The following is a 26732-nucleotide window of genomic DNA, read 5'->3' as shown; positions in this document are numbered from 1 at the left end:
GTAGTGCATATAACAGTAACAATACGTACAATAAAAGGAAATGATTCTTACCTGAAAGGGCATAGCTATCGGAATAATAACGTAAGAGTCCGTCTCCACTTGGGGACTTCGCCATTTTTCACGGCTGTTGCTCACATGGCTTTCCACGATATTGTGAATCGTCTCCACCACACAATGCACCGGCAGATTTTTCGCTGCGACAGACAAAAGCGTTTGCGTGAAGTAACACACTCGACAATCCGCTCTCATTACAGATAACAATGGAGCAACAAATTTACCATGGGTAACAAATTAGCTAACAATTACGTCATTTTACGTGACTCGGTTGCATGTAATGCAAATATTTCATTAAAAATTCCATAGTCGTTTTTGGAATTTCGATGGAATACAAGATATATAATTTGTTATACAATTACGTCGATCTATACTTCTTTATAACTGCTTTAAATTATCAAATATGAAATATTTGACGATTTCTCTCGAAGACTTGTTATAGCAAGCCTGATTAATTCAATGCAAAAGCCAAATATCTTCGCGAAGGCTCCGTGAGTCCACGAGTGCTTCAAATCGTCTGGTAGCTTCAGCTGAAGCACTAGTTCCTGTACATCCGGCTGACAATAGGGTATAGTCTTCGGCGTTTCGGCATCCAAATTCAAGGGGGGCAGGATGATTCGCGGAGCGCGCATTGAAGATCGCCGAGAGAAGACGGAGGAGTGAGGGAGAAGGACGATGCGAAGCGCTGGAGGAAGAGAGAGAAGTTTAACTCGGGCGCTAAGCATATGCAGATCCACTCGTCTATCCCGAGACAATGGGACCTGTGCGATGGCACAATAGCTGCGATCCTTGTGTAACCCTGACTTAAGTCCGGGAGTCTATCCCACTCCAGGTCATAATCCCAGACTTCTGCGAAACCGAGGAAATGGAGTGCGAGAAGGAACATAGAGGGACGATGAAAGAAAGACTGCAGGAGACGGGAGGGGAAGAGGGAGAGTCCCGCTCGCACAATTTCACTGATTGTACGATGCCTACGTTTATCCGTTAAAGGGCACTATCAAATTTTCGATAGGATTACGTAACGTGCTGTTTACCAACGTGTTCATATATTCCGCATTGTTCGGAGTGCACAAGTGTATTTTTTTTTAATTTTTTTTTTACGAAATCAACGAATTAGTCAACGTGTACTGAAACGCGCATCTGCAGCAAAGATAGTGAAGAAATGGCGAGTGAAGGGATGCAAGTATATTACAGTTGCCGTATCTTTTCAAACAACTAACGATGTAGCTTTAATATCTTCAATAGAGAAATTCAGTTTAATTACGAAAGGCTATTCAAAGTGATAACTTTATTTTCGCTCGGTTGAAATCAACTTAAAATTCAGAAACTGTAATAGAGAGTAATATCTCTACAGTAGGATAATAGATTCAATTTTTTTCCAACAGATTTATTTGTGAGATTAAATTGATTAAATTGATATTGAAATTGCACTGCAAACCCGATAAGCTAATCAGAGTGCAATATTGGATTGTATCAGGATTGATAGATAGGTCGAATGTCTCTTGATGCAAGGCGTTAAGTCCCCGTCAAAGATGACCAACAAAGGATTTACTGCCGGCGGCATGATATTAGGTATTAATGGCCGAAACTTCCATCTAATACGCCGGACATCATAGAGCCCGCTCCCTACGTTGCATAAGACAGGTCGTATCTGGCGGGTCCGAAGGCTGACCAGCGTCCACCTTAATCTAGGGACGTATAGTTTTCATTAAGGCGCCCCGTCCTTGCGTCGTCTTTGTACCGGGATCAGCTGGTTTAAGGTGGGCTTTTACGCCGCAGGATTTAATCGCGGGGACATCGTATTACGCGCTCTGTTTATTACCGACGCGTCGTCTCGACGCGGAGTCTACGATATACTCGCTCCCCGATCACGAAAGTGACCGTTTACGAGATTTATTATACAATTTGAGATCCCTTTTTCCATAAATCTGAAGTAACGCTGACTGAGAGAATTAATTAAGGTAACGATTCGATTTAAAAACAGAATCGAGAGATTAATTAAAAATATAACTTCTGTAAGATTTAAAGTGCATTTTTTAATTGTTTAATTAAACTTTTGTGTACGTTGCAACAAAACGCGTCGAAAATTTATCTTGAAGAACGCGAAAGAAGAAATGGAAGCGGTAGCAACCACTCATCCGCGAAATCTTTAATCTCTGCAACGGCAAAGACATTTCTCATTTCTGGTGCAGAACCTATCGGGCTTCCGGTTATCTTCCCGCACGACGGAAGCGTCATGCCGCTTCGTCTTTGACAGCTCTCGTCGAAAGATAAGATTCATCCGAAGGGCAACCCTTGAAGAAGCGAAACCAGTTTCTCTCGATGGCTCTTTTTCATCACGACGGCTTCGTCTTGCGTTTCGCGTTAGCGATTTCTCGTATTGTTAAGTCTTGCCTCAGTGACGTTTACTTATCATTGACTTGACATATATCACTCTCTCTCTCTCTCTCTCTCTCTCTCTCTCTCTCTCGCGTAATAATATTTAAATAAAAAAAATCGAGAAATATTTTGAAATACTTAATTATAAAATTATAAATCCCGTTGGTTAAGCACAGCTGAGAATAACATAAAATAAGAAATTTAAACTTGGCAATAAAAGAAATTATAAATAGATATGTAACAATTTATTAAAATTAATTCCCAGCAAAGGTATTAAAAAATATATTTAAGACATGTTATATTAAAAAAAAAATAAATAAGAAAGCTCCTAACATTTCGTCTTTTTCTTTCGCGGAATCCGCTTTTGTGGCCGAACACATCGCGACTGACTCTAGCGTGGTTATGAAAGTCACGACTTCGCAAATTAACAGAACGCTCAGTTCTGCACCGAGGCGGTGGTGCAGATACAAGATAAAAAGTTGGAACATATTTTTCGGCACCCCGCTATCGCGCGCTCCGCACCGCCGCGATAATGGCCGCGTTCGGCACGGAAAACGCGATTTGAAGGGGGGTACGGCCAACGAATCACCACCGAATATTTCTTTCCGCGTCTCTCTTCGCGACCCTCGTTTTCTGCGCGCGAGATGATTACCAGCGCGCTCCGAGATTACCGAGGATCTTTCTAAATCACTGACGGGAAAAGCACACGCCATTTAGATTCATCGACAGTGACGTTTCCGCCGCTATCTCTGTGTGCTCGGATGCGATTAAGTAGAGCAAACGAAGGAGAGGGAAAAGAAAATGAATTTAATTTCTCAATGGCTTAAAAAGAGGATAAGAAGTTAGATTTTTAATTTAGGTATTTAACCCTTAAATTTAATTGTTTAAATTAGGAGGCGAAGCAGCTATAATCCGTTCAAGTGCTCGACTGTCTTTAACGTACTTTCGTGAGTCATGAAATAATTAAATTAGAAAAAAAATCAATAAATAGTTTTACGTAACATTATGTGTAGTTAAAACCATAAAAAGTCTTAAGAATTTCTAAGTTACAATCTATGAGAGGATGCATCGACTACTTCACTAAGTCACTTGAGTTGCACTTGTGCTTATCCAGGCTGGAGGATATAAGTTAAAAGATATGTTGTTAAAAGATAGAAGGAAATTATCGCTCGTCTGACATTTTTATCTGAAATACCACGACTGAAATGAATAAGCGCAAACTCAGTGCATATCCAGGGAACGTTAGTCTTAAGGTTTCTTCTGCGTCTTGATGACTCGGTAATCCAAGACGACTCGGCTTAATCTCTCGAAATCGAATCAGGTTACGAAGCCACGTTCAAATCGTCCGAATAATACTATTCTTCTCGGTTGACCCGCGCCCGACTTTGCTCTCGGGATCTGGGATCTGCGCGTGCGGCCGAAAAACCCAATTTGCAATTTGCATGTCCAAAGAATGTCGCGCCACCGGGATATCAGAGCCCAGCTGCGCGCGGCGGCGGCGCGGCGTCGTGCGGCGGAATTCGCGATCCCTGGAAGTCGGCTGCTTCCGTCCTCGGAACTTAGCCTAAGCGCGTGCACCAGAAGGAAAGTGTGGGTGGTTTCGGTATCTGAGGCTGATCCGGCGGATGTCGGTCTTTACAGATAAGCGAGCCGGCTCTTTCAAAGTCTTTATCTGCGACACCCGTCCTCTTTCTCCCTTCCCCTCTCCCTGCCCTGTCGCGTCGCTTTTGTTTTCCTCCCGCTAACGAGCGCGTTCGGTCCATCCCAGTCAGCCAAGTTCTCGGATTAATGTTTGCTGAGGTTTTGTCATCGGTGTCTTCCACGCGCAATGCGTTACATTCGATTGATTAAGGGATGAAAAGCTATCGATTGTTCTCGCTCGTTACGTATTTACGATCAATCGATCGAGAATACCGATAGCCTTCGGTTTTCTCGGGCGCTGCGCATTGCCTCATGCATGCAAAGCACGCTATTGTCCGTAAGCTCGCGTGCAATTTAAGCTCTTTCGGTGTTGCTAAGCTTACGCTCGTTGAAAACAACGGATAAGACATAATGAGATAACCTTCCAGCTGGTGCTTATAAGATCACCGACCACGCGACGAAACCTTCTAAATCTAAGTGTTAGCCGATTCATAGCGGCTAGATCACGCACCGTAGCCAACGAAGTATCTTAATAGCATCTGAAGCTACTCTCTTGCACTCCTCGCATTTGTGTGAGCTGACATATCTAGATAGCGCGCCAAGAATACAGGATCATCGGTATTTCCGCCTATTCCGGCTGTTCTACGATTTCAAATCAAATAAAGAAATTGAGTTTCTGTCATTTCCTGTCCAGAATTAATATATACGTGCAATTAATTCAATTGGCAATAAAAATGTGATTTTGTTATTTATATCTTCAGAATTTGTCTGTGTAGGAATTTTTTATCGACTTGTCGAAATTATTATTTCTTCAAAAAAATTATCGATATCTTTAATATTATTACGTCAGTATACAATACCATGGTACTTCGTTTTTCCGACTATATCAATGAAGATCTTAAGACTAGAATAACAGCGTCCGAAGGTTAGAAGATCCTAAGAAAAAAAACGGACATCTTCATTCATCGAGAATGGATTCGGCCGATCCCTTCGCCGACGTACACGATCACCGTGATCGCCGGTTCGACGAACGTTACCGTGCGCTCGCTGGAGAAGCAAGGGTGAAAACTTGCCCTAAGATGCTTAGAGGGTAAGCTCTTATACAACGTGGAGAATAAGAGAAGGGTGTAGTTCTCCGATACTTTACCGTCGCGCGTGTTCTCTCTGTCTGCGCTCCTCACGCATACGCGCGTTATGCGCGCACACACGCGCGACCGCGCGATTCGCACGCACGCACGCACGTACGTACGCACACGCGTGATCGGTTCGTGTGCGTTTTGTGCGCGCACGCGGACACACGCACCACCCGTGTGCCCCGCGTGTGCGGAAGATTAAAATTACTTCGGTAAACTGCCTCGCGGGACGAAAGGGGTGAGTGAGCGCGAAGCGGGGCCCCCGCCGAAGAGGGCGAACGTCTCGTAAATTTCTCGGCTAAGGAGCTTAATTTGGATTTTCGGTAACGAGTTATTGTGAACGCCAACTCATTGGGGGATGATTTAGGTGGCACCAAGGACAGGTTCCGGTCGTCTATTACCGCCGCGCGATAGACGGATTATTCCTCGGATTCTGAAGAGTAATATCTAGAAACTTCTTATCACCGCCGGGACGCGTAACCGCCTGTCACTCTGAAAAGTTTCCCGGGCGGAAGTCGCGGTGGTAGGGGACGCGAACGCCGCCGCCGCCGTCGCCGCCGCTGGAGCGCCCATCTTCCAAATATTAACGCCAGAATCGGGAGAGACCGATCTTTGTATTAGCATATTTATTGCAACGAACTTAAGAACTCATATCACATTCTGACGCAACTTACGGGAACGAAGGGGGCTAATACCTCAATTTATATAGTTATATATATATATATATATATATATATATATATATATAGATATATATTTGTTTCAGTAAAGATCTGAAAACCTAAATCCAATTCTACAATATTTAAAATAGAACACGATACGATACTAAATACTGTACACTCTTAATATTAATTAATTAAATAGAAAAGTAAATCATCACCACTAAATACTAATTCCAGATGCATAGAATATATATTTCTTTTTTTATTTTTATTTTAATACTCTATCAAAGAATTTATCGAACGTGGTGCAGTAATTCTAAATTTAAAACGAAAGGACTTTATTACTTCCGAGAACGTGATTTAATTCGAGAAATAATTTAAGCACAATGGATAACGCATTTAGGTACAACGGTTAGACTAAGAATAGATGCGTAATGCAAACTTAAATGCTCCAGATTAGCGTGATCTCGGCGCCGGTGCTCCCGCAAAATGCGGCGAGCGCAATAATGACGAGCGCGAAACGAAATAAGAACGAAACGGCGCGCAATGACTCGGTCTGACAAGCTGATTTAGGAACAGGATGGAGTCCTGCGCGAAATCCTCAGAAGGAAGAGAGCTGATCCTTCCGGCGACCGGAGGAGTCCTGCAGAATGACGTAGTAATCCCGGGGGAGAGCCTCGGCCTTAGCCTTAGCTTAAGCCATGAGGGTTTGCATATACGTGGAAGAGGGCCGACACTAAGACATCGGGGCACATCCACGGCGGCGTGCACGCGTCCTTAAAACACGGATATGCGCGCAACGAGGCACCGGCGCCGCCTAATCCACGAGGGTCTCAAGCAAAACCCGAATTCCCATTGGCCGGCGGAATACTAACGGATTTGGCTATTCCAGTCGCTCTGACCGATCTGAAATATTTAGCTGGATCGACTTGGGTCGTAGACAGGTCGAGAAGTGAGATCAAACAAGCTCGCGAGTGTACTTCGGCGCGTCAAGGGATTATGGGTGCAAGACGGGCGCGCGCGCGCGGAGCGTTCGGGGCGACTCGTTCTCGTGCAATGTGACTTGCATTTTTCGCGACGATCTGATATAATGAGCGCCACATTACCGTCGTCTCGCTAAGCCGGAATCGTTCGACGTTAAACAGCTTCCTAATGTGATCGTGTTTATCAACGTCAATTAATTGAGATTTTTATCAATTGATGGACTTTTTATGGGAATTAAAATAAATGAGTAGAAAAAGTATAGTAAGCCGATATATCTAGCAAGAGCATGATCAAGTGAAGTTTCATCCCCGCAAGCCAGGCATTTCGGAGTTAGTCGAGTTAATTGAAACACGGCTACCGGATGATTCTTTTAAACAATGACGGGCGTTTTAGCGACATTGTGCTAAGATACGTAATCTTCGACGGTTTCTTCGGGGAGTGACTAAGACACCGAAGTGAGGAAGCGCGAGAGTAGGAGGAGCGGAGGTAACGGCAGCCACTAGAGCAGAGGATTCGTGATAGAAGGGTGAAGCCTTGGGGAAGGGTAAAAGGGGAGGGTTAAAGGGCTCCTTAGCGGAGATCTTAGGCAAATCCAGCGTGAAATCGCATCAGAACATCCCCTTGCCAAAACCACCACTTACTCCTACCATCTTCGCCCGGTATCTGCGGTGTATCCGCCTAAGGAAATTCTTACTCCTACTTCTTCGACCCTGGTCACGAAGGTCGCGGCTGAAATTCGACGACGTTCTCCCGTATATAAGCGTGAGTGTCGCGCCGCACAGCCCTTTCGATAAGAAATTAGTCCCAAATTCACGCACCGGTATTCCCCAAATTCGTGTCCTCGTTCGCGACAATAATTAAAAGTCATCGTCCAAACCTAAACCTAATGGGTCTCGATAGTAAATCGTGTCAAAGTCAATTTTGCTGTCTTGTTTTTTTTTTTCGGAGAAATCGATCCTTTCGGATCCACGATTCGTCACGACGAATTTAAAGGTCGGTTTATCTCGATCTACGTTCGCCGCGCTCTTCCGAAGGTAGTCAGTTTCTGACGATCTGACAGTTACAAGCGGACAATTACTCAAAGCGCGCGCGCTCTCTTCTTCCCGTCTTTTCTTCTCTCGTATCTCATCCCTCCGCTCCCGACGCATCTCTCTTTCTTTCCCTCTCTTTCCCCTTCTCGCCGCGAACGCGAAGCATATCCCGGGCGCTCCGCTCTCTTAATCAAAACACGGAGAGAGAAAAGACATTAAAAGCCGCGTCGAGACTCCGCGTATCTCGCCTCGAAATAGAGTTCTAGCCGACCAGGGAAGATAAGACTCCCCCTCGGAGCTGCTCTCTTTTCCGGCGTTCTTATAGGATCGCTCTATATGCGCGCTCTATTATTACAATACATTCAGACGCGCCTGCGAGAGTCGCGTGCGATTTCCACGCCCGGTGAGGAGATTATGTCAGACCCCGGCGAAAACGGAAAAATGTTTCGGCTCGCGTGATAAACCGTGACAGATCAGAGCAGGGGTCGCGCGAAGTATAGCGTTCTTTTTTTTTTACGTAATTTCCGTACGAGTGAGTCTGCGTGACACAACAATAGTGCGACGTACGTGAATAACGTCGTTAAATATGTTACGCCATTAATGTAAATGCAGTCTGAAATAGTTTTCTGTGTCATCGATCACAGTATTAGCTCAAATATAGAAAATGTACAAATATACATGTATATTTCTAGGCATAGAAAATTTCCCGGAGAACAGTTTCTCGATCTTTATCTAATTTACTTCTGTTAATCCCGCTGTTATTAAAAGCTATCGCATTTCCTAATTGGATATAACATAATAATAATTTATACTGCCTGCGGTTCGAAGAAATCGTATTGAAGCGGTATATTTGCGGATTTTACCATAAAATTTATATATCGGAAACGTACGTTTTTCTTTTTTTCATAGAAGCTAAGAACGATAAAGCGAAGTATCTCGATCGCGCATGACATCTTTCGTATGAAGTTGAGCGAAGCAACGCGAGACTCGAAAGAACGATGTTCCGCCGGTCGTTCCGATCTCGTTTAACGATCCGAAGATCCGCAGATTCCTGGCCGCGCGTAGATCCATTCCTATCCTTGACGACCCGAAATCGGCGAGCATCGACGGTGCAACGGATCCGCTTCGGTACCGGGGGTACCGAGACGCGATCGTTAAGCCCGGCCACTCACACGCGCGAGATCCCGACTTGCGCTTTCTTACACGCATGACGTGCGGGGAACTCGAACTAGATCTCTCCGTTCGAATACATCCAGGTGAATACATAATGTGTAATCCCCGGGGTATGCGGACTCGGCGTCTTAGGCTAATCTTGTTAGGCCTTGTAAGCCTCCGGCTGACCCTATAGAGCAGACTTTTAATCCCTTAACACGCTACGCATACGGAGATTTTGCATAAGAAAGAAATAGGATTGTCCTGCCCTCGTCGGAGGCGACGAGGCGCGTCTTGCGCTCTGTCTCGCGCGAAGGGGGCTACTTTCCATTCGGTTTCTACCACAGTTACACAGTACAGCAGTCTGCGCTTCTACAAATTTCTAATTAGCTTTTCACAGCCCTAAAAAAAAATTACTACTTACTCTTTCAATAACATTCATCTTAGTTTCGTTCTTCGGTATATTAAAAATTTTAATTAATATTAATTTAATTAATATAGACAATGAAAATTGTACCCGTGAGAGAAATGGCAAAGTTGTTGATCGGAGATACATTTTTGTTCTTCTTAATACATTTTTTTTAAACGATCGATATTCTACCGTCAAAGTATTTTATATTATAAAGCGTAATAAAATTGTGAAAATTATCGACTAAAAAACGAGATCACTGTAATACGGAAATTTAGATTAGTGCTGGCGTCTCGTTATAAACGAGATATTCAAATAATAAGCACATTGAAAGAATGCTAATGCTTTTCGTTGATCTGCATCGGCTATGTATGTGCGCAACGATGCGCTCCGCGAACAGGCGCGAAAACGCGCATGATGTTTCAGCAAGTGATTAATGCGCGCCCCGCTACTCTCTCTCTCTCTCTCTCTCTCCCTCTCTCCCTCCCTCTCTTTCTCTCTCTTTCTGTATATCGTGATACGCGGAATTGAAAAAGAAAGTAACAAAAATCGGCTACGCAGCTGTTGCGAGCGGAAGACAAATGGATTCCCGGAGTACCAATCGTCGCCGGCAAAACTTTAAATAATAATTAATGATGATTACGGCGTAATGCGCTCGCGTTCGAACAATGCCGATAAATAGCGGTCATTGTCAATATCATTTTAATAGTCGCGCCGCGCTTCACGGAATGGAAATCGCGGAGACACGTGTCTTATAAAATGTTGCGTCAAAAATGTGGCGTGTGACACGAGTATAAATCCAATTTACCAATGTCTCATCTTGACGCCCAGTTTTAACGAAATCGATCTCTCCTCAACGTCATAATTCCGATACGTCAATATTTCGTATAAAATAAGAGACTAAGGGCATTAATTAACGTCGTCGGTAGCCTCGACATCAAGAACGATCCGATTAGCCAGCAAGACGGCGCGTGTCTTCCTCAAAACAAAATTCTGTGAAAGCAACAGGGAGCTTGTCAGCGCCGCAAATAACTTTTACGACTTCGCGATAGCAAGTGCATTGTATTGCTATCTATGTAAAATTCGGTATGTATAACATATACAGCGTCAGTTAACAAATCCTATTAAAAATAGATACGGGGCCGAGGACCGAGCGGCGTTCCACGGCGAGCGCCGACGCGACGTCGGTGCGCAACACGAAGACGGCTCCTTGCGAGATACCGCGCCTTATATTTATATTTATAAGAGCCTTAGAACATTAAGGCTCTCCCTCTGCCGACCATTATGAATGCACAATGGAATCCAGCGAGTCGCGCGGCTTCATCCCTGTGATCCTCGCCGGGATAATTAAAAAGGGAGCCAATTCGACAATTCGGCTTATGAGAAACCTCCCTTTGCCGTGCAACTTCTTTACTCTTCTTATATATTTTGATAATGTATCACACGATGCCGTATCCTTAAAGCTGCGACTCGCGTTAATCGGCAACCAACGTCTTCTCCCTTATTTAGCTTATTACATCGCTCGTGAGAATCCTATAGGATTGATACGAGCTATCAAGATTAATTCATCATTTTGATTGACGATTGATTAACATGCGATTTTAATCTGCGTTTTGTTCTTTGGAGTGCAAACATCGGAAATGTTTGAAGATGCTTTAAAAATTAAATTTGATAATTGCAATTTTATTGTAATTAAAATAATATTGAGGTTCATAATTATTCACATTAATCGTGCAAAATTAGCAAATATCATTTAATTATTATCGTTGTATCTATAACAAAATAATTTCTCTCTCAATAATAATGTAAATATAATTAACTTTTTGCTCTTTTCGAATCATGATTGGTATGATGGCATGAATCGTATTTAACTTGTAAAAATATCTGATGTAAAAGTTATATATGCTTTATTGTATAAAAAACAGTAACTAAAACTTCACATCATGCCAAAATAATGAGAACGTAATTTCAATTTATCTGGATTTATGCGTTTATTCCGACTCGCGGTGCAACTTATTGTAGTCAATCCGCAGCGACTGATCGCGACAAGCAATCCTGCAAATAGAATTCGCGTTACTTGTCACGTCGCTTAGCCATTCTTGATGTTTTAATGATTATTACCGGTCGGCTGGGAAGCACCTCCCGGCGACATCACCTGCCCCGAGTCTGAAAGAGGAGAAAGATAAATCGAAAGCAGGATGCAGAGGCGTGGATTTTCGCGGAGGCCGGCGAGCGAAACGCACACGATTTCGCGCACACGTACACGCACGCTCTCGCGCGGTAACACACACAGGAGAAAGAGGGTGAGAGAGAGAGAGAGAGAGGGAGAGAGAGAATGGGAGATACGCACGAAGAGAAAGAGAGACGAGGTGAGGGTGACGAGGGCGGCGGAGCGAGAGGAAAGGCGAGGTCGGTGGGATCGCCGTATACCTACACGCATCGCGATATAACACGTCGGAGTTAATGCCACCAACACATCGCCACCACCTTCGGGGATTATCCTACGGGGGATATTTTTGATCGTGCAATAATCCCTAATACGATTTACACAGCTCGTGCTCGCAGGGACGCACGCAACACAGCCCGGCTAGCCGGTAACGATTCGGCCGGTTGCACCTGATCGTTATTCCAGGCGCCGCGCGCGTGCGTTTCGTTTTAATCGTTAGAAGCGTTAGCGCAAAAATGCAAACGGGCGCCGGCACATTTGTATAATAGACCGCCGCGATTAATTTCGAGCGTCGGGAAAACGCGCCGCGGTTATGCGACCACGAAAAGGGAACGGATTCGCTCCTGTTGGAAAGTAATCTTGTGCGTTCGGAAAAAGCGAAATACTCTTCATTTATGGAGAACGTTACGAAAATGTTAACGCCGGATAAAATCGTGCAGAATCCAACCAACAATGGCCGCGAAGGCAAATAGATACGAGAGAGAGAGAGAGAGAGAGAGAGAAAGAGAGAGACGTGTATCCTTCTTGTTTTGACGAGTAAAGTGCTAAAAAAAAAAAAAAAATAGAAAAAAGCTTATGGCTTAATTATAATTTCCAATTGTATTGGCGTAGCGCTATCAAATTAATGGGGCGATAGTATTTAATGGGCTTAATCCATGGCGGGAGGGACATCTCTATATGGAATATTAAATCACATTACAGTGATCACGCGCATCAATTCAACTTTAAAGCAGATAAACTTAAATCATTGCAAATGTTGCATCCACTTGCTCTTTCAATTGCGCACAAGTTATCTGTCCCAGCTGCCGCATTCTTATGATTTACAAGATTACTACGTGCGATGTTGTATATGGCACGGTAACGGGGGAGCACAGCTGTAACGTATATATTTCTCGGTAACTGAGACATACGATTATTGCATCTTAACTAACATCTCAACGTAAATCAATTCGATGCTTCTGCCGTTACGCAGAAGTAGTGTCCGCGCTACGCTAATTACGAGACCTTATTTTCAACATTTCTCCGTTATCACGTCACTGTCCGTATACTTTTGCAACAATTTCGGGAAACAGCCACGCAATTTACACAACGGCCGAGAAGTACTGACAGGCGGGAAGATTCACGTGGAGAAAGAATCCTTGAGGAAATCGCAGGTTCTCTTATCGGCGATTAAAACTTGCGCGCGCTAATCGTCGTCTCGAATCGGCTCGTAGGAGAGCCGACGATATAGTGAGCGACACTCCTCGCACGGTCGTTAGAGCGCCGGATAAAGATAAGTGCCGACCCTTCTCTCTCTCTCTCTCTCTCTCTCTCTTTACGGCCGTCTCTCCTCCGTCTTCTTCTTCTTCTTCTTCTTCTTCCTTGGCCGCGGCCGAAGATTAAGCCGGCACCCGTGGGCGCTGACCCGTGAAGATAACCGACGTGTATTCCCTCTAAAGCCGTCGATCGGCTCTCCGCGCGGCTACATGCGTGCCTCTCGCGCTCACGCGCGCGCGTAAGCCGCGCGGCTTTTTTTATCAACCCCCGGGTACGGCTCGTTGCATCGCCGACTTTCGGATTTCCAGGCGTCGTCGTCGTTCGTTGCACTTTGATCCCTGTAACGCGTCCGTTATGACGCGCGAAGGAATCACGTCGCGTCGCCTCGATAACGCCGCGCTCAGGGGGGGAAATCGGGAGGCTCAGAGAAGATCGACGCAAGGATGACGGGTAACGGATCATTTCTTGCGACCGGAGCGGCACAACAGATTTTCCTCTTATCAAGGGGATTACTCATCCGTCGAGCAAAGGCACGTGCACGCGGATTATTTCGTTATACTTCAGCTCTCCAACAACGAGTCACGGTCGATCGTGACCGTCGATTTCACACACAGATCACGCTTCGTCTTCTTACGGGTATATTCTTAGCGGCAGCGATCGGAGAACGTTCAAAGTGCTTTGACAGCGGCATCAAAGTATATTAAAATTTTAATTTATAGCGCATCATATATAGTCTGCAGTTATAATTTCAAACGTGATGTACAAGCAGCTTGTTTTATAAATCTCGTACATGGAAGTACAATAAAAGTCTGTACACAAATAATATGTCATCTTAAATAATTGTAATTTATTTTATATTTCTTCTATCATTGTATTTATTTTAAAAATTTTCCAATACCGTCATCGCGGACAATAGAATGTATGTATAAAGTCAAATGCTATAAAGCGAGTAAATTTGTCGTCTAGCGATTAAATCGCAAGCGTTGCGTATCTTTCCATATTAAACCACAGTTTATTCGTAAACCCCGCAAAAATTTTACAAGTCACGCTTCAGAATCGTCAAGACAAACAAAAATTACGCGATCCGATAACGCGATGGAAGACTAAGTGCGATAACGCTGTGCAAAACCACAAGTGTGACAAATAATGTAGCGAAGATTTGGGAGAAGCGAAACTCTATACCGTCAAACAGGCGCCAGCCGCGTTTCGGACGTTACAATTAAGCAGCGGATCGCGTTGTCGCGACTGTATATACACGCTTCGCGCCAAGGACGACGAAAATCTCTTCCTGCCGCTCCCGATTCGGTCTCGCGGCCGAAGAGCGCGAAATTAATTCTACTCGCGCCGCGTTGTTCTCCACACATTCGACACGCCAATCGATGACAATCGTGCGCCGCAGTATACGGGCGCTGTCCGTGTATGCGTGACGGTATAGTGTTACGAAAGTGCGCTTTTAATCCCCCTCGAGCTAAAAATCAATAGCGTGCCCCCTTGATGGTTAAAACCTCCCCCGGGATAAGCCCGGGCTGGGACCGTAGTTAAATAAATCCTGGATCAAAGGATAAGTCCTACCTACCGCTCTCTTTCTCTCTCTCTTTTTTTTTTCATTCGCATATACTTTCTCGACCCTTCTCGCGCGTTTCCCTCCTCTGTGCCTGGGATCACCTCCCTTCTCTCTCTTTCCCCCTTTTCCCGCGCTTTTCCATCCGCCGCGGATTATTGCCAAGATCATAAATTATGAATCTTAACCAGTTCGACCAAGTGAAATTATTTCCCGTCCCCGCTTCTCCAACCCCTCCCAAGAGCGACGGGCCTGTCCCTTTATTCGGCCGGCTACGACGGCTAAGCAGGAAGATCGAGATTTGTGACGGTCCCCATTCGACGGAATTAAGATCATGTTCCGTCCTTTTTTTGCGCGCGCCCAAGCTCCTTTCTCCCGTCGCTCTTGCTCCGAGCCGTGAAGTTTGCTTACGCGCGCTACTCTTTCATCGCCGCCATCGCTCGCCAGCCCGTCGCGCGAGCTTTAATCTCGGATTATTTCGAGCCACCTCCAGGATCGGGGATTAATTCGAGGAAGAGTTGACTTATTTGCAAACGACGGCGACAACGATGGCGCCGTTATACCGTGGCGCGATTACTGATTGGTTGAGTTTATCTGAGTTTATTTGAGTGCGCGATAAAAATTAACGGCTACTTTCACCAAGGTCGATTAGAGCCGCAACCGGTAGTACGTCTTGCTCTTTGCCACCCGTTTAATTTTTACCCCCGGAAGGAGATGAAGAATTAGTTGGAGATCAAAGTTAGCCGACGTGAAATGGTGAAGCCGACCGCGCACGATACAAGAGAATCCCTGATTAATGAATCCTCCGCCGTCGCGCGCGACTCGAATTTCTGAAAGAATACACAGAGGCCCCCCTCCTCCCCTTCACGATCGTTTGAATACGCGACGGGGGAGCGGTAGAAAAAGACACTGAGATTTTCTAGCGAGCTTTCTAAGGATACTCGAGTCCTTAAGTCAGCAGGGAAACATAAAAGGAATCGAAAGTTTGTACTACGGCGCCGCAGGATCGCCGGTCGCTCCCGAGATTTCCGTTGAATTCGAAGGGCTTTTTGTACCAGGATCTTATAGGGTAGACGACGAGAGTGGCGGTGCCTTGGCGGAAGAAACGCGCGCCAAGATAACTACCGGCGAGACCCCGCTGATCCTGGATTTAGACGGAGTTTAGGGCGTTTTCATATCAGGAGTTCATGATTACGCATTGACGCCCTGTTCGCGCCTTTGTTCCTAATGGCAGGATCACCCGAGGGATCATCCTGGTTCTAAGTATCCGCCGGTATTATGCGCATCGACCGAACACAATTTTGCAACGACGACGCAGAGGGAGAGAGAAAGGGATTTCTTAATGAAAGGATTACGCTGCTGAAAATGTTGAAAGATCAAACTTGACTCTCACATCAATATAAAATAAAACAGCATCGATAGAAATTACAATCGATCGTTTTTTGCAATCAGATTTTCCACTCAATTTGATACATATTAACTTTTTTTACAGTTTTTTTTTTTTTTTAATAAAACACGTCGCTCTTAGATCTCGTAAAAGCGCGTGTACTTCACCGCGATATTCTTCTCGGAATGATCGACGCGACCTCGCGCGTGTAATTAATTTTTTTTTTTCCAAACACGTGCACTCGGGAATTTATGGGATTGCATGATGTAGCACTGTTTCGCAAACAGCGTGAAATATTACAGTGGTAATAATAAAAAGGATCACATTGTATTTCATCCCTCTGCTGCAGCGCGGCGACGCTGCATGCCGCATAAAGACCGCATTTGCTTTGTCCAAGGCGCGAGAGGAGAGAGGCGTCTTCGATTTCCGACGCGACGCGACGCGGACGGGGCGCTCCAGATTAGCGGAGTTCCTCCACTTCCGTTCGACGGATTTGTCTAGATTTACCGGAGGTTTTGCCACCAGGGCACCATGACAGTAAGTTTTCCAAGCCCGGCCGTTTCGCGCGTGCGACGCGCGTCGGCCGCCGCTCGCGGGGATCCTAGCCGAAGGGATCCTACGTATCCTGCCGCCCTGGTACCGCTCTAACTGTATATCCACTCAAAATCGTTCGCGGCTTTGCTTGCCTATGCAAACCCCGGATTTCGTCGTCTCCCGTACGCGTGCCTGTTGCTGGATGATGGCGGGTCATCATCCCTGTCGGCTCCCCACGATATCCCATGAGAATGTGGGTAAGGCCATCGTGTGACCTCTCCGTGCCAGGGGAGCATAACACGGGGAAAGGACCGGGAAGGAAACGACGTGTTGCGACGGGGGTGTCAAAGAAACATTTCGGGGTTGACTGCCCGTTTGGCAGAACGCTGACAAGTGCGCGTGAAAGAGTCCGCCGTATTTAAAATGATACGTGCGCGCAACGCGAATGAGCAGGAGGGTTTCTCGGCATCGACGCGAGCGGACGATAAACAGGGAGAAACATATATTGAAGTATCTTAAAAGTTCGTGAAATGTCAATCGGCGTCATTAAACGATAAGCAGGAAGAAACGTTGAAATATCTTGAATATTCGCGCGATGTCAAGCGGCGTCACTTCATACGCGATGACGAAACTTCATAGCAGAATTTAAAAGGTGAATATCGAGATAAAGACTTATAAACATTTGTATAAAAATATATTCAGAGAAAGTTTACTGGATCCTCCCTTTTTTATGTAACTAATGAAAGAGAAGAATACATTAATTTAATAATAATTTAAAAATATAAACAGTTTAATTTTATTTATATTATCCTTTATAATATACATATACGAGTTGCGTGAATCATATTTTATAGAAAGTTAAATTCCCTCTTGTAACTTCGGTAGATCTGTGAAAAGCCCGAAATAAAAAATCCAATTTCAACTTCTAACTTTTCATCTAATATTTTCTAATATCTCAACTTTGCGTATGAAGTCGACATATTTTTATGCTTCTATTTATTTAAGAGAATATCATGTGATAAGCAAAAAGATGAAATTCATAACTTAATTCTCGTATAATTTAATTTTTACGGGACAAAAGGATTCTCGCATCATGCTTTCGATGCGTCATACTTTGAAGAGATAGACAGGAGAAGAGATAGTATTATAGTTGTACCTTTCTTCTAACAATAAGATAGAGGCAAATTCTCCGTTTAAAAAGATTAACGTCAAGTGGTCGGTTCTTCGATAAACGAAGGGTTGTTTACCGAGGGACCAGGAGAGCATCGTCGACAATGCCATTATTTGTCTAATACCATCCGAACGCAGAAGCGGCCGAATAGCGTCGGTATATTCTCGATGACTTCGCAATGATCAGGATTTCATTTTTGGTACTGGAGGTATAAGTTTGTCCGAGGTTTTCAGAAAGAGCGAGGAGCCGACACACATGCATCTGATTTGCGCATCTTTATCGCCTCCTGGCTCTCGTAATGCGTTTCGTTCGAATGGAATTAAAGCAGATATTGAGATAGAAAGAGAGAATGTAACATTTCAGATTAAGCAAACACGACTTTTTCCATGAAAAAATTGTTAATTTTTTTTATAGTTACCCGTTTCTTTTCTGTTTTCAATTTTAGGACGCTCTTTTTTAATCTAATTGAGAATATATTTATATACAAATGAACTTTATGCATTAGATATCAATCGGCAGATCTTTATTTATAGATATAATTTGTATATTACGTATTCGCTCTCTTTGAGCGCATATTTATTAATACACTAATTATGATTATTAATTTAAGAGATTCTATATTAATTTTTTAATTTTACAATTGTGCGCGTTGCAAAAGCATAAAAATAATGTATTTGGAGGATATATGAAGCGCGTAACGAATAATAATTAGCGCTTGTACAAATGTGATTGCCAAACACATTTAAAACACGTTCGTTTACGTTTACGTCGACGTTTCAAACTGTCTCCGTTGTAATCCATAATGAATTAACCAATCTCAGAGATTATATAACCCTGGCGTTTTGTTTGGCGAGGCCGCTTTGAGGATTAGTAAGTCTAAGTCCTAAATGATGGGATTATATAATCCAGCGGATTGCTTACGTTGGGCTTACTCGAAAGATAGAAACGTGGCAATTAATTTGTCATCAATATGAATTTCATGCGTACCGATAAATGTATGCACTTGCATCATTTATTAATTCAGATATTAATATCTTAGATATTCTTTTTTCTCTTTTGAAGAAAGGTTACTGTGTCACGTATTATTTTTACCTCCCAACTTATAATTATAAATCATTGTATAGTTATTGTATTTACATATTTATATTATATAATAAGTGCATCGCTGTGTTGCAAAAGTTTGTATTTTTATAAGATTTATTTAAAATCTATCCATTTATAGATTTTATTCAAAATTATATCAATCCGTAAAGTATTTACCTAGCGAAAAAAAAATATATAATGTTATCGGAAAACTTTTCAAGTTCTAAAGACTTACGTTGTAAACCTTTACGTTGAGATGCATGCGAATGATGACCCATTGAGGACAACAACTCGCAATTGGAGTAGCTTATTTTTTACTTGTACGATACAATACATCATTCTCGCATTAACCGCATTGCCCTCCATTTTTGCCTTCACAGAAGTCGAACATCACTTATTCGATTTGCCTTGTAAAACAATTAGGCCGAGATGATAACGTAGAGATCCCGAAGCATACTCGAACAACAAACAAGAATAGAGACATAATTAAGACAGCTGACATCAAGAAGTTTGTCTTTCTTAGCTACGTATCTCTTTATGTACCTTTTACGTTTATCGCGACACGAAACTATCTAATTTATAATTCTGAGGAAGAAAAAGGTGAGGAAAAAAAAATTGTATAAAGACAAAACGAGGCAAAGGTTAACTCGAAAGATTTATAAGTCGCGAATTCAAAGGCTATATTTAAACGTCTAAGATTAAAACCGCGCGACCTTTCGAACGAGAGCTACGACAACTCTGTACCGCTAATTGCCGCATTTGCTGCGCAGGTTCATCCACATATTATCCCCCTCCTCCGATCGGCCACCGGTTGCTAGGATTTTTTTCGCAACTCTCGTGCGTAAACAACTAGCAGGGTAGCATACGCACCCTGTTGGATTCCACGGTCCTTCGGGAGTCACAATTCGACCGGCTGGCAGCGGGAGATAGGAGGGCGAGGGGAAACGGGGGGTGAAGCCGAACGAAGCGCGGATGCAAAGCCGAGGGAGACGAAACGGGAGAGGCGCGTCGATACGAGAGGGAGAATGAGAGAGCGAGGGAGGGGTAGAGAAGCGAAAGGGTGCGTGCGCGGCACATGCGTAAGAATGCCACGTCCTGGCGTCCTGCTCTCCTGGTCGCCGGGGTCCTACAAAAGCCCTTATTTGGGTCACGGGGCATTTCGAGGGTCCGGGACAGGATGCGAGGCACCTTCCTGTCGCTCCTGCTGTCCGGTCAGCGAAAATAAGGCGACAGGTATCGGACAAAGGACCTCATTTGCATATTTTTCGGCAAGATAGAGCCGTGCCGAGACCGTCGACCGAATAGGCGTTCCGCCACGAGGCCAAGAACCGGCACGGCGCGGCTACTCAGCGCCGGGATATGCGCTCCTGATACGAGAGACGTCTATTAGGCCTATAAATTATCAGGCATCGATCGCGAGTGTCCAAGACGGAGGCTGATGAAAGAGAAAGAGGTGCGGCGCGGTGTAATCGGGTCAACAGAGTATACGCTTATAGACGATAAAAAGAAATGAATCGCACTGTGTCACGTGATGATTTGAGAGTTGTTAATTAACGTCGGGAGTGACAGACACTTCACTCAATTCAATAAAGGATGAGTTTAATCGTAATTTAAAATTATCTCGAATGCCTCTGACCCGCACGCGCATTTCACTTTCAATCTTTTCCATTAATCTGGATATAAGAATTTTATGTATTAGAAGATTTATATATTTGAGAGAAGGTACTGTGTGTGTGTGTGTGTGTGTGTGCTATCCATTTATTAAAACGTGCAGATTTTTTTCCAAGTTTAGAAGACGTCATTTCGCAAATAATATTTCATATTTCGAGATGGATTTATAAATCCAACTCCAACGGGTTAATCCGTCAATTACGAATTACGAAAAACTTAATGCAAAATATTACTCTGAATTTAAAGAAACAAACATAGTTACAAAATTTATAATTATCCATTGTGTTTAAAGAAAATAAAATATCTGAATATCTCTTTATAAACCGGCAAGAATTTAAATACTTACAAAAATATAATAATAAATATATAATTAACTTATAAAAACAAATCTATAAAAATTAGAAATTATATCAAAGAAATGGATTTTTTTAACATTAAAAACATTTTTGTGAATTCAAATTTATTCAGTTTTGAAAATAATTTAATAACTCATTACTTTTTAGAAATAAAAATAAGTTTTATTTTTAAACATAAAAATTGTGTCTTAATATTTTTAATGTATTATAAGTACTCTTATTTGAGCACAGCAACAAAATGCATTTGATAAAAGGACTTATTGCGACTATAAGTTATCACTGTAAACTTTTGCTTTCCTGTTCTTCTATAAAAAATAGAATTATAAAAATAGAACTTTACAATACAGCAATATTTTATAACTAATAAAATTTAGCATTTTTATTATAACTTGTTTTAAATCAACATACAATTATGCTCGATATCTTCACACGATAAATTTATCTAAAAATAAAATAGACATTGCGACAACGAAATGTTGACATTATCACAATAAAAAGCAATGCTTGTGGACGTAGACGTTTAGCAGAGCAATGCTACGCTAAGCGGTCGATAAGAGAACGGACGGGCGTTTAGGAAGGTAAAAAAGGGTAGTGGATGACCCTTGAGCAACAGGAACGCAGGATCTCGCCAAAGGAGGGCCCGGGGGCTCGTGGCCGCGTTTTAGGAGTCAGGAAAACCGGGAAGCCCAAAAATCCGCGAGTAACAGGCCTTCATATCTCGGCCGTCGCGTGCACGGCAGCCGTACTTTCGCGCCTCCTGCGAGCCTGATTGCCGCCACGGCTCCTTATCCCAATTCCCTTGCGCGCGGGATAACGCGCGGCCAGATCCGATTCTTGTGATCCCGCGCCTAACGCAGAATCCTCACACGCGACGGAACTCCGAACGGCGCGTCCTTGAACGAAGCAGAAACTCGGAGGAGAGTCACGTGTGCGCGGCTCCTCGTTCTTTCACGTTCCCAACGCAACGTACAGAGCAACAGGCTAACGCCGCTTCTTCGATGGCACGCACAAAGGATCTACACGTGGCCGTGATCCTCCTCGATATCTCCTGCTATCCTGGCCCACGAAACTCGCTGCAATAATCTCCTGGGAAGTTTCTATCCCGATCAAGGGGATAAACGTCGGCGGGGTCGCGAGACATGATAATCCCCTTTATTCGAAGGACGAGCCGAAGAGAAGACTGAATTTACCGCGTGCACACGTACGATCGTTTGATCTAATTCCATTTCCACCGATAATGTCGCGGTGATACAATGATATTGTGAAAGAAAATGTAAATATATATAAGCGAGAAAATTAGACCCACGCATACGTCAATTTTGAGAGATCAACAATCTAGAGATGTTTTTCGATAACAAATCAAACTTCTTCTTGAAAGCGGATACTTTTTTTAGTAAAAATATTTTTTACTCAATAATTATTCGTAACATGATGCTATTGTCAGAGTGCACCCATCCATGATAAGACGTATAAAAAAATTTCGCATACGCGATGTCAATAATCGAGATTCCCCGAAAAATATTTCCGCTCGAAAATTTCAAGCGGCCCTTTTTTTTAAAGCGGAGGATTATTAATTAACGTCGTTTCGCGGCGGTCTCATTGATACGTGAATCGTTAATCCTGAATTCTCGACGTAACCCGTTATTTCTATGTTTAACGCGAATTTTCGACTTGTCGTTATATATAATTTATTTGCCGCTGTAGCGTTGTACGTATAATCCGGGATTAAGCGACAGCGGCAGTGGTGATAATCAGAATTTTGTTAATAGTACTGCAAAAGGCTCAAAGCCAGCGGACCTTGATATTACTTGGCGGTGATAAAGCGCCGCAATCCCGAAATCCCACTGTATCTTTATTATACAAGGACCCCCGGGGAATCCGGGCGGGAAATGCTGAAAAGTCAGGTGACACACGGCGAAGACATTAAATCTTTTTTATGAATCATTTATTACGGCGTATTCGGCATTACGTAATCCAAGGTCACAATCCGCAGATTTATCGCCGGAGACGCCGCGAGGTTTTAGACTCTTTAATCCCAAGGTGCGCCGTGGAGACAAAATAGCGGGATTATACAAATCCCCGCGTCGCTTAATCCGGGATTAAGATTATGGTCATAGACCGACGACCCCTCGTATACCTTTCGGAATTTTTCTCCCATGAAGGGGAATACCGGTTGAAGATCGCGTTGAAGCGCCATATGTGCGTTCCGAATTTTTTAAGATAAAATATTTCCGCAGGCACACATGTAGCGCGTGCATGTAAAAACAGAGGAACAAAATAAATTATCTCGCGAGCATAATATATAAAAGCGCATTGTTCTTAAGTTCATGGAAGGTTGCCGTAACATCGTACTTCCATGAACATTAAAATCGGACCAACTATAATTTGCCAATTGCGGCAATTCCCGTCCTTTTAATTTGTGTTATTCGTATTTATCACTTACTCTTGTATTATATTCACTGTAGCATTTGTCATATTTGAAATAGCAGTGTTAAAGAAAATCAGTATTTGCATTTCAAACCGCAATGCCTCGCTATTAATAGCCAGGTTTCTCTAAAGAAAATCAGAGATGGTAATTGTGTTAACCGAGAGATAGTACCGATCGATGTTATATCTTCTGTTGTTGAAATTATTGCAAACACTTTTGCATTAGTATACATTTATCAGTTAGAGAAGAATAGCACATTGCACACGGCTGCAAATGACAAATTTATTCAGAAGCAACGCGGGTCCGAGTTCGAGCGAGAGATATTCTGTATATAAAATCGGCAATTTTCCCCATAACTTCGGCGCATTACCTCACGATTCGTCCCCGACCACAGCCGGACCGGTTCCACCAAACGCCGCCGACCGACATCGTCACTGCCGTTTTCCCGTCGTTCTTCCATCATTCGCGCGACAAAGCGCGCCTTGTTCCAGATCTCTTTCGCGCCGACCAATATCTCGCCGATGCAGCTCGACGTTACTCGCGGGCGCGCACGTACGCGCGCGTATATGCATACACGCACACATTCGCACACACATGCTAACACAGAGGCACAATATCTTTCGAATCGTTCGTAGAATTCCCGTCGTATCAGGACGGGATGTAAAGCTTCCTGGGGGATGAGCCGCTTAGCCTCTAAACCTTGTGTGCTCTGCCATAGTCCTCCCGCCGCCACCCCCCTGGCAGCCTCTCGACCGCCCTTTTGTACGAGCCATCATCCACGATGCGCGTATGAGTGAGCGCGTACGTGTGCACGCATACGGGACAGAAAGCGGGCCGTATACGCGGCCCTGCACGGGGATTATCCGGGCTCTGTATTCGTGGGGATTATCTTTGGGCGCCGCGCGTACGTGTGCGGGCCGCGTTGTGTGTGTGCGTGGCCAAATCCTTTAGTGGCTCCGGTTTGGTTCTCTTTCTCTCTCTCTCTCTCTCTCTCTCTCTCTCTCTCTCTCTCTCTCTCTCTCTCTCTCTCTCTCCCGTCCCGGTTCTCTCTCCCTTACTCTCCCTCTTTCTCTTTCGCGCGCGCGCGTGTATGTGTGTCAGACACAAGGGTGCAACACATACATACATACACACATACAAACGTTGCACTTGCGTCACCGAGTTTGACCGGCCTGCACGTATGCGCTCGCGTTCGCGCTCGCGCGCTCGAATTGCGCCCGTGTGCGTGCGCGCGTACACGTGAGTCTGGGATTAATCCGGGATTATTGGTCGTGTGTGCGCCGCCCGCCGTCCAAATCCAAAATCCAACGCACACAACTCAGCTAATCCTAACCCACCCCCTTTTCACCCTCTCTCGCCTGCACCTCGTCGCCCTCACCTCGCTTCCCTCACTCTAGCGGCGTATCCTATGTGTTCTCCACCGACAGTTCGGAGCGTTGTCTACAGGGTGTGTCTGAAAATTCGCCAGCGTCCTATTTTTGCAGTCTATCCGCTTAAAAGCGCCGATTTTCGAGCGCATCGTCGATCGACACTAAAGTCTATATTGACACTCATCACGGATCTTTTTGAATCTACCGATCAATTTCGCCCTTTGGTAGAAATGATAAAATCGATCTTCGTTAAATTGTCAGCGGGATATAAATTTGGGTCAGAATTTGAAGATGTCCAATCGAGCGACGATACAATTTCGTCAAATTTTTATAAAAGTTTTATTACGTCGATCAATATTGTCCATATTTTGCACCGCATTGTTTAAAAACGAATATTTGCGATATGCATTTATTTATTTATAGAGAATGAAATTGTGCCAAAAAGGTTTTCGAACACTGGCTTTAGAGAGACCAAAATTACAAGATTATAAAACATCAGGCTAAAAATGGACATATTCGCAACGTTTGCGCGGGACATGTCTATTGTCTAAGACGCCGATGACATCACGGATAATGCGCGACAGAGACCATCGAAGAGATTTAAGTGATTTTTAAGTGGGGCTTCAAGCTTCGTTGCGCCCGCAATTACATTATAATCTTCATTATTCAGACCGCGTCACGACAAATAGTTAACGAAATGATGAACCGTTATATTAATACGAATTGTAGAAAATATCTACATTTTAAATCATATTTTAATCAATATTTATGTTTTCGAATATGAGCGAAAGCTTGTCTCGAGATTGAATATTTATTAAAACAGCATCTTCGCTTAAAATTATTAATTGTGAGAAAAATTCTACGACACATTGAAACATTCTATATATCCTAGGAAAGTAGGAATCAAAAAAATTTTAATGAAATTATAAGATACATTTTGTAATTCCAAAATTTGAGTGCAGCGTGAATAATGTTTTACGGATATTACACAAGAAACTGCTTTACTTTGTCGACAGCCTTTGCATCGGTAACAGTAAGATTTTGTAATGTCTCGTAAGGGCTTGCTCGGTAAGCTAAATGTAGGGCAGAACACGAATGTAAGAACGGAGGGAACAAAGACGTATATATACGCACACGCACTTCTGTATACATGTGAGAAATATCCATTCGCAATATGGTCCACGATTGCTCTCCGCGAGTTATGATATCGATTTTGCCTTTGGCTTAACGCGTGGTCAGGTTGAAAGCTAGAATGTATACAGGGCGGCTGTAAGAGAATCATTCCTGAATCGCGAGAGAAATGAGGGAAGATTTAGCAGTTTTTTATACTGCAATCCGTATGCACACTATATTATTATAGCATACACAATTTGCTTAATTGACACATTTACGCTATTCGCTAAAGAGCTTCCTTGGTGTTCCTGTTTTTTTTTCTTTGCCATTTCTATATTCCGCTAAATATTAAATACATTATAATTTCACTGCACAGGTGTTTTCGTAAACAAAATGTATCTCTAAGCCTTCGTAATCAAACGCGCCTTCGTGTTGAAATATTCCCCCGTAATTTGTAAATTTACTTCGCTCCGTAAAAAATATATGAATTCGTTAAATATTATCTCACTCATTATTACGTTATTTATACTTCGCAATGCCCCGGTTATTTGTGAATAATAGAACGACTTCCGAAAATTAAAACAAGCTAAAACTGCACAAATGAGGTTTTTCAATCTGTAAAATCGTTGCGGGCGCAACGAAGGGTAGTTACGAATTAAGCTACGCGCTAAATTTATACGAAGCCTCCAGTTGTTTTTGAGTTTGCAGTACGTCAAATGCTCTGTAAGTCTTTCCCGTCCGAGTATATTTTCTGATCGGGTTTTGCGTCGCGCAAGTTTGGGAGGGAGGGGAGGGATTACTAAATCAAAACTTTTATGTTTCGGGAGCTTTATCGCGCTCTGTCGGCTGACGAGGTCGCTAAATGGTAGGAATTCAAAGGCGGCTCTCGCCACAAAAGGTGCTCGGTCTC

The 26732-nt window shown here is 43.5% G+C and overlaps 1 protein-coding gene across 1 annotated transcript in view; it reads right to left on the bottom strand.

Annotated features, from left to right (window-relative positions):
- Positions 1–26732, bottom strand: part of LOC105462456 — a 44953-nt gene that overhangs the window by 6540 nt on the left and 11681 nt on the right. Inside the window, exon 3 of the mRNA XM_011709073.1 lies at positions 52–194. Coding sequence (XP_011707375.1) covers positions 52–194 — 143 coding nt within the window. The remainder of the gene's footprint in view (positions 1–51; positions 195–26732) is intronic.

Source organism: Wasmannia auropunctata, unplaced genomic scaffold (genome assembly GCF_000956235.1).
Source record: "Wasmannia auropunctata unplaced genomic scaffold, wasmannia.A_1.0 LD336099.1, whole genome shotgun sequence".
Lineage (NCBI taxonomy): Eukaryota > Metazoa > Arthropoda > Insecta > Hymenoptera > Formicidae > Wasmannia > Wasmannia auropunctata.
Note: the sequence above shows the minus strand (reverse complement) of the source record. Positions and strands in the feature narration are given on the sequence as shown.